The sequence below is a fragment of the Catharus ustulatus genome, chromosome 5 (assembly GCF_009819885.2).
Source record: "Catharus ustulatus isolate bCatUst1 chromosome 5, bCatUst1.pri.v2, whole genome shotgun sequence".
Taxonomy (NCBI): Eukaryota; Metazoa; Chordata; class Aves; order Passeriformes; family Turdidae; genus Catharus; species Catharus ustulatus.
The window spans coordinates 1,781,057-1,789,730 of record NC_046225.1 but is presented as its reverse complement, the minus strand read 5'-3'; the positions used below and the strand labels follow the sequence as shown (position 1 = coordinate 1,789,730).

Genomic DNA, 8,674 nt, shown 5'->3' with positions numbered 1-8,674 from the left:
TTTTTTTCCACAACACCCTCAGCTGTGAAATAGAGGCCACCAAAAGGAGGTGGGAATATTGGGAATATCCGTGCTGAATGCCTTTGTTTCTGCAGTTTGTTCCTGGCGGTGTTTTGCTACGCGTGTCCTGCCATGCCATTCCTGCCCAGAACATGAGAAGTCAGTGTTAGCAGAGGACCATCACGGGTTGCTACATACACCACTGGATGGAAAGGACAAGGGGATGCTGGATTAAGAAAATATTTATTGGCTGGTATCTCCATGAGTAAACCCACAGGGATGCTCCAGCTTTCCTTCCTCTTAAAGGGAGCAGGTCCATGCATGGTGTTAAGTTGCAAATAACATGTGCAAATGACACTGCCAGGTTTATAAGATAAAGTGCACAGTAAAAAGATAAAGGGCACAGACATCTAAAACCAAATTACTCCGCCTTTTTCATGGCTTATCCTTGGCAACACCAGCAGCCCCCCAACCACACATGGAGCATTACATGGATCCACGCTGGTTTTTTAACATGTCACTCAGCCCACCGCACAGGAGACAAGGTCGCTTAGCACGCTTTACCCTCGCGGCTTTAAGAAAACAGCCTTTATAACATTTTATTCCCGAATATATTTTATCGGGCCTTTTCGCTCTCTGTGAGCCCACGCGCCTTTCGCGACAGGCGGGGCGCGGCCGCGCTTTACGGCGGGCCGTGGACGCGCTTTACGGCGGGCCGTTGCCGCAGTAACCGCCGCCGTCCGCCCCGGTGCTGTCCCTGCATCCCGGCTCGTCCTGCCGCGGGGCGCCGGCCCTCCCAGCATGGCCATGGACAAGTACCGGGTGCTGGGGCTGGTGGGGGAAGGCAGCTACGGGGTGGTGACCAAGTGCAGGAACAGGGAGAACGGGCAGATCGTGGCCGTCAAGAAGTTCCTGGAGAGCGACGACGACGCGGCGGTGAGGAAAATCGCCCTGAGGGAAATCAAACTGCTCAAGGTGAGGCTGCCGGGACCCCTCCTTAGCGGCTCTGTGCTTCAGTGGTAAAGGCTCTGTGTGCAAATCAGCTCGGGCTTTAGCCACGAAATCCAGGGAGAGGCTCGCTGGGCCCTGCTTGGATCTCCACGTTCGGCCAAGCCCCGCTGGATTTGCGGGGCCTTTCTGTGCCGTGGCCTCGCGGAGCTGCTTTTCCCTGCTGGGTTCACTTGTGAATCCTGGATGGGGACAGCCTGGTGATGGTCTGGCAGGGAATGCTCCGCGGTCTCTGTTGCCTCCTGGTGGTTGGCTGCTGTGAATTTGCTGAAAATAGAAATAAAATAGAAGAAACGCGGAGCTTTTAAAGCCTGCGGGTGAATGGTGACGCTGAACGGGCTGGGGGCTGAGAAGGGGAAATGCTTCCAGGAAAGCATTTCTGTATTTTCTTTTATTCATGGCACCTTCCTGGCAGGCAAGAGGCTGGAGGAGATTCCTCTGAGATTCCCGAGCCATGTGTAGCTCCCAGGTGGCACTGTGTCCTTTGCTGTTGGAGTGACAATTGTGGTGTCAATATTGTGGTGAAAGGGGGAAGGACAAGGGGAGACTGGATTCCAACTGAAAGAAAGTAGGTTTTGACTGGATATTAGGAAAAAATTATTCCTTGTGAGGGTGATGAGGCGCTGGCACAGGTTGTCCCACGTGCAGTGCTTGTCCCTGTGCATGGGCACTTGTGGGAATTTTAAACATTGGGACACACATGAATTTGTATACACAGCTCAGGAAGGGTGGCTTCTCACAGGGGAAATAAATACCTGGAGGTTTCGTTTCTGTGTAGTTCCTTCCCTTGTTCCCTGTGAATCTTTGGTTTTATTTTTTTCTTGAGATTGGGCAGAAATTTAATTGTGTCTGAAGACAGCGAAACCTCTTCAGGGTCTCCTGTGTGGGGAATAAATCACTCTTGGGGAAAGAGGTTTTTCTCTTATTGATTATCCTTTAAAAGTTCTTCTCTTGTCAGACCTTCTAAGAAATCTGGGCAGGCAGAGGTGCAGAGTGGCTGGCAGAGTTTCCCCTGTAATTCCCTGTGCTCTGCAGTCCTTTTGCATCTTCCTGGGTCACACCCCTGGGCTCTGGTGCTGCCTCCAGGCAGCCTCTGGTGATGTTTCCCTGCCAGGCTCCAGCTAATAAATAACTGTGCTCTGTAGCATGGCCTTTTATGTTGGTGTGTGATAAATGTGTAACAAATTGGAGGTGGATTCTCGTCTGCTGGGAACGCGCTGACAAAATAACTAGAAAACACAGCTGCTTTTTCTTGCTCTTTTTATTCAAGTTGCATTGTTTTGGTACTGTCCCAGCTGGGCTGCAGTTAAAAAAACTACCTTCAAAAAATATTTTAAAAAATTCTCTTCACAGTTTTCCCTAAGTAAGTGTTTTCCCTCACTAAACATTCTCTGTTTTATGACAGCAACTCCGACACGAGAATCTGGTGAGCCTGCTGGATGTGTGTAAAAGGAAGAAGCGGTGGTACCTGGTGTTTGAATTTGTGGATCACACGGTGCTCGATGACCTTGAGGCCTCTCCCAATGGACTGGACTACGACACGGTTCGGAAATACTTGTTTCAGATTCTGAGAGGAATTGCCTTTTGTCACAGCCACAATGTGAGTATGAGCAAGAAATCAGCTCTGCAGCTAAAATCAATAGATACATATTAGAATAGAAGCACATCTTTTTTTGAACTTGGAGAAACAGCACTTTGTCTGGAAAGGAAAAGAGGTAGATAAAATAAATGTGTCTGAAACCAGAGGTTCTGTGTTAGCCTGTAATTCCTACTTGAATATGAGAAAGCTGCACCTTTTGCTGAGCCAGCCAGTTTGCTATGTACAAACAGGGAATTTGCCCTGACTTCTTGTTCTCTCTGCAGATAATCCATCGGGATATTAAGCCAGAAAACATACTGGTTTCCCAGTCAGGAGTTGTGAAACTCTGCGACTTCGGATTTGCCCGGCCCTTGGCAACTCCTGGGGAAGTTTACACGGACTACGTGGCCACCCGCTGGTACAGAGCCCCGGAGCTGCTGGTGGGGGACAGCAAATACGGCAGGTGAGTCTGGCCTGCCAGGCTGGGAAGGGCTCTGGGGAGCATGGAGGGGGTGCTCCATCTGCTGCCTCAGCCTTTGGATCGACGCAGCTCTGCTGAGCTGGGGTGGTGCTGGTTTTTCTCCCCAGGCCTGTGGACGTGTGGGCTACTGGCACCCTGATAACAGAAATGCTTACAGGAGAGCCCCTTTTCCCTGGAGACTCAGACATTGACCAGCTCTTCCATATCACTAAGTGCCTGGGTAAGAAGAGTCCCTCAGGCTCCTTGTGTTTGCTCAGGAATGAAGGGCTCAGATTTGTTTTGATGGGTGGGAAGATAACAACCCCTTCCTGCAGTGCTGACCCAGCATTTCAGCATGTTTCACTGGCCTGTATTTTTCCATGTGGTTGCTTTGTTTGCATGATTCCAGGTAACTTAATTCCAAGACATCAGGAGTTATTCTATAAAAACCCCCTCTTTGCTGGCATGAAGTTGCCTGAGGTGAAGGAGCTGGAATCCCTGGAGAAACGCTATCCCAAGCTCCCCCCTGCCGCACTGGACTTAGCCAGGGTAATTAACTGACTGTTTCCTGCAAATGTTTCTCTGTTCCCTGTCCTTTGCCTCGTGCAGCTGAGAACAGGGCTGCTCAGGTGCCTTTCTCTCAGCTCCCCGTGCTGCTGGGGCTGGCAGCTTGAGGGCTGTAGGATACCAGAGCTCCAGTCCAGGGTGCTGGGGGCACTCAGCGCTGCAGGGCCAAAGGGGTCACTGCATATCCTGCAGGGATCTTTCACTCAGACATGCCAATGCCTTGGTTTAATTCCTGGTGTGTTTACTTCCTCCTGTTCGTGTGGGTTTGACAGGAGTGCTTGCAGATTGACCCAGACAAGAGACCATCCTGTGCCGCGCTCCTGCAGGGCGATTTCTTCAACAAGGACGGCTTCGCTGAAAGGTAAAAGCTCCTTTCCTGCTCACTGCAGGCTCTGGTTAGGAAGAAGTGAAGCAGTTGTTCTTGAAGACTGCTCACTGGGTCTGCTGAATGTCTTAGTTTGTTTTGGCTTGACCTCCCTGGAAGGGAACGCGTTGCCGTGACACATTTACCTTGTCAGGACATTAATTCATCAGTGGCACACCATATTGGTAGTACAGTCTTAGACTGCATTCACTCTGCCTCTCAACAAACTGGGATGCAAACACCTGTATTGCTGTATTGGGAAGAGTGTGTGCTGAAGATTTTATTTAGTTTAATGCATACATTACATTTGGCTTCTTGTTAGTTAAATGGCACAGTTTGTTTGACTGCTTAAAAGGCTATAGGAGCCTGGGCTTAACAACTCTGATGATGATATTAACAGAAGTCCTCTTATTTTTTTTTTCCTTTCTTCTTATATGGGATGTAGATTTACCCAAGAACTTAAACAAAAGATCCTGAAAGATGCCAGAGACCGTCAGCTCCAAAAAAGATATAAACTCATTAAAAGGGACAAAGATGATAGTTTGGAAGAAAGAAAAATGATCAGCGTCCAGGTTGGTCCATGTGTGTTTTCCAAACCTGTATTTTCTTTCCTCATGTTTTAAAATAATTGTTTTTAAAGTAAGTCAGCAGTTTAAATTATTTTTTAGGAGATAGCTCAGGAGTGTGCAGGTGGCTCTTTGGCCAGTCCCTTGCAGGTGAACTACACAGTGGTGCAGCTCCTGGCAATACAGAGCTGAAGGACGAATCACTTGGGAAGCATAAGTCATGCTGAATCATAGAAACATGCTTTGTTTTAAAGCTCTGTCTCCAAAATTAAAAATTTTCCTTTCAGCTGGGTACCAAGGATGCTTCAGGGTGACTTTGAGGTGACATTGGGTTGAGCTTTTATTTAATTTCTTTGGAAAAGACACAGGATACAGCTGTTTTTCCTCCATTTCTGATTCCAGTCTCAAGTGACTTATTTACAGAGAGTGCTGGCACCCTGACAAGTTTTCTCCTGTTTGATGGAAAGCAGAGATTTTCTAACAAAACCAGTTCCATCTCCATTAGATTCTTGCAGAATCATGCACATGTAGGCTTCTGACATGGTTTTTTTCCTGCATGCACTGCTGTAAACTGCTTTTTCAACACGACTGTAAGGAATGATGATGTTTCTCTGCCTGAACAGGATTTCTGCATGGGACCAAGGACCAAAGATGGAAAGCTGATGAAGCCCAAGCCCTCTAAAGCTGATGCAGAGAAAGCAGATCGGTCCTCCAGGCTGGGCTTCCTCTACAACACCCCAACCAACACATTTAAATTCAGCCCTCAGAACAACCTGAGAGATTCCAACAGCAGCTTGGACTATGCCAAGAACCCAGGCACAGTTATCCCTCCCATCAACCAGAACTTCTCTCCTACGCTTGGGAGGGGTTCTGGGCCTGGGGGCCTTAATTACAGGTATGGGAGCAGAGCTAGGAGAGCTTGTATCCATCATTCCTGTGATATCCTGGGAGGTGCAGGGTGAAGATGTGGGAATATTTGTGTGTTGGGTTTGGGATACCTTGCATTTGTTGCTTTATATTCACTGTTCATTACCCAAGCTAATAGCTACTTTGGGACATTTTTGATTTCAGACTTGATGAAAAGAATAAAAAATACTTGAACCCATTGCTGAAGGCACGGAAGCCTTCTCCACTGACCCGCTGCAGTGTTAGCCTGACACCGGTGAGTTGTCTGTCTGTCTGTCCCCTTTGGCCAAGCAAAAATAAATTCTGTTATGCAGTTATGTATTGTACTCTCAAGAACTCCATCTGATCCATCTTTCACCATAACTGCCCACTAGAAATACTGGTTTTGTTTCCCCTTTTTTCCTGCAGATTTTTTGTTCATTATCCCTTGCTAATAGTTCTTACATAAAATATATTTTATGTCAGAAAACAATTTTCAATGAGGGGAGCAGTCCAGCACAGGATATCTGTGAGATTTGGAATATATCCATTGCCTCCTGCCTGGCCAGGAAAGATAGACCATGTGTGCTGTGCCACTGAAGCAGAACTGAGGGTTTGGATTTAATGCAGCCAGGGCCTTACTTAGTCATGTCATAAATGCATTAAAAATTGATAAGGAAAACAAGTGAAATGGAAAGTTTTCCTCTACCCTCACTACCTAGGCATGATTATTACCATGCCAGCCAGGAACATTTGCCTTTTTCCAGATAACTAATCCCAGCCGTTCTTCAAGTGCTCTCCATAAGCAGCCTCACTTTAGATGATTGTTTTTATTTTGTTGTTTCTTTTCCATCGCTTATATATAAATAGCACTTGAGCAGGTTGAATTCCTTCACACACATCAGAGTCTCTTGTCTCACCCTTGTAGAAATTCCAGCTACATCAGAACATTGCTGTGTTACTGCTTTATTTTTTCCTATATTTTCATGAGCTGTTCCATGTGCCCTTGATTACAGGTTATTAATGAGAAACCCACGCTTCACACAAATAAGAAGAAATGGGAATTCCTCAAGACAAATGTGCGTTTGCCAGAACTAAGTCATCTCCCCGAGCTGAGGGGAGCGGAAGGTAGGAACTTTGAGGTGCTCTAAATAAAACCTGGGCACCAAACCAGTGTCAGGAAGCAGTGTGTCAGCTCTCACTGCCTTAACATGGCACGCCTTGGTTTTGTTTTGCAGCTCGGCATCCTAGATTTCTGAAAAAGGAAAATAGAACATTTGCAGAGTCCCGAGTCCCCTCCCTCGCTGCTATCGACCTTCATAACTCAAGTCTGGCTTCACAGCAGGTATCAAAGCAATAAAGTGTTTTGTGCTGCTCTCTATTTGTTTGGTTTGTGACTTTCTCAACAGCATGGCCCACAGAGTTCCAGTTTGACTCGTAGAGGAGCAGAATTTGCCTTGGGATCGTAAGTCTTGCACTGGGGGAGCATTTCTGAAGCCTGATTTGACCAAAGAACAGATTTGTTTTAAGTTAGCTGTTGGCACTGCATGTCTTTAGAAGGCTGTTTCTGATTGTCTTCTGATCGTTTATACAACAGTTGGAAATTGATCCTGTCTCATTCTTTCCCAATTTACAGCTGTCAGGCACCTTGATGCCGGATGCATCAGAAGCCAACTTCCCCAGGGTCGAGCACTAGCCCTGGGGAGAGGGTCACACCTGCCTGTAAAAGGTGGGCTTTCTTTTCTGCTCTGTAGCCTGCTGGGGGCTTCTAAATGAGCATGAAGTGAAATGAAGTGTTTAATGAACATTTACTTAGGGATGGGTAGTGCAGTAGCAGAATTGTTTTATACTTCACATTTTTGGTCAGGACACACAGCTATGACAGATTTCTTACTGAGGGCAGTACACAGCATGCTGTTCCTGATAAAACATTTTCCTGACCTGAGGTTCTGGGCATTGGGGTTGGAAACTAAGCAGCTCACAAACTTGGGGGGTTGAGCAAGCTGGTAGAACAACAAAAAGAGGGGAAGCTGGCTGCCTGTATGTGAGGAGGGGAAAAACAACTCAAGTTTTCTGGTCTGAAACACAGAGGTGTAAGTGCACAGCTTCAGCAAGGTAAGGATGAGTAACAAAGCAAAATCAAGGAAGCCTTTCACCAGGGAGCACCTCTGTGTTTTGTTAGTCTGTCCAGAGTCATTCTCCTTTTCTCCTCTTGACACAGGTGACTGAGCAGTGGGAACAATCCATCTGAGTTTGCAGGGGCTAAAGCTGCCAGGTCTGTCTGCAGGGGAGAGGAGGATCCCTTACTCCTGTTGGTGCAGCAGACCGCCACGGAAGCGCCTCAGTCCGGGCCGAGGACGGAGCTTGCGCTGCCATTGCTGCTGGATTTCTTGCATGCAAAAAGCCCCTGGAATGTTGACTTTCTGGCTTAGGGCCAGGTCTTGTCTGAGAATAGCAGTGGTCACTGGTGTGTGACAAGGGCAGGAGTTGGTTTGGACGACTCTGAAGGAAACTGGGCTTTCTATTGTCCAGCTGCTGCCCGCGTGAGGGGTTTCTTTTTCAATGGATAGTGACGAAAGCAGATGCCAAAATTCTCATATTTTGGTGGGCTGCTTGATCTGGATTGAAAAGCACCTTTGCCTTGACAGTGAAGAAAACATTTGTGCAAGGAATGCAATATTTAAATGTGCAAATCTGCAGCTGTTCCTTTCAAACCTTTGCTAATGCACTTGTCACTTTGTTTTAGGTTTCTTTTCCCTTCAAATTTTTGACCCCGTGTTTGGGCAGTTGTCTTTGGGGTGTTTACCTGGGTGTGTTGTCTGGCTGCTGATGATGGTGAAGGAAGGAATATCCCTGTGGAATACTGAGCTGTGATGCAGGTGACACATGGAATGTCCCAGTAACTCAAATTGTCATTCCTTTAGATCCCCTAGGAGAATGGGACAGTAAAACTTGACTGTTTGGAAACAATTTTTGCTTATTTTCCCTCAGTTTGTCTGTGGTCAGTTTTGGGCTGTCCCCTGTGTTGCTCACAACTGTTTTTCATCACCTGTCACAACTCCTATGGTGTCATTAACTTTGGAACTTATTTTTCCACAAAATACAGCCTTTCCCATCGATGGATCATGACAGATTTATGGTCTGAACTCATTGTATTTAGGGATTTGTCTCCATGCTGTCTCTTGACATGTACATTGCATTTGTAAATAAAAAGATCTTCCAGTTCCAGGCTTGACTGTCCCCAT

General features: G+C 46.9%; 1 protein-coding gene across 1 annotated transcript; it reads left to right on the top strand.

Annotated features, from left to right (window-relative positions):
- The first annotated feature begins 701 nt into the window (after positions 1–701).
- On the top strand, positions 702–8,657 carry CDKL2 (cyclin dependent kinase like 2). Its single transcript, XM_033060082.2, has 13 exons — positions 702–975; positions 2,414–2,608; positions 2,872–3,050; positions 3,176–3,288; positions 3,457–3,596; positions 3,887–3,975; positions 4,424–4,550; positions 5,168–5,439; positions 5,616–5,706; positions 6,446–6,557; positions 6,668–6,774; positions 7,066–7,158; positions 7,651–8,657. The coding sequence occupies exons 1-12, from the start codon at positions 802–804 to the stop codon at positions 7,123–7,125; spliced, it is 1,659 nt and encodes a 552-aa protein (XP_032915973.1). The 5' UTR covers positions 702–801; the 3' UTR covers positions 7,126–7,158; positions 7,651–8,657.
- Positions 8,658–8,674: the final 17 nt, after the last annotated feature.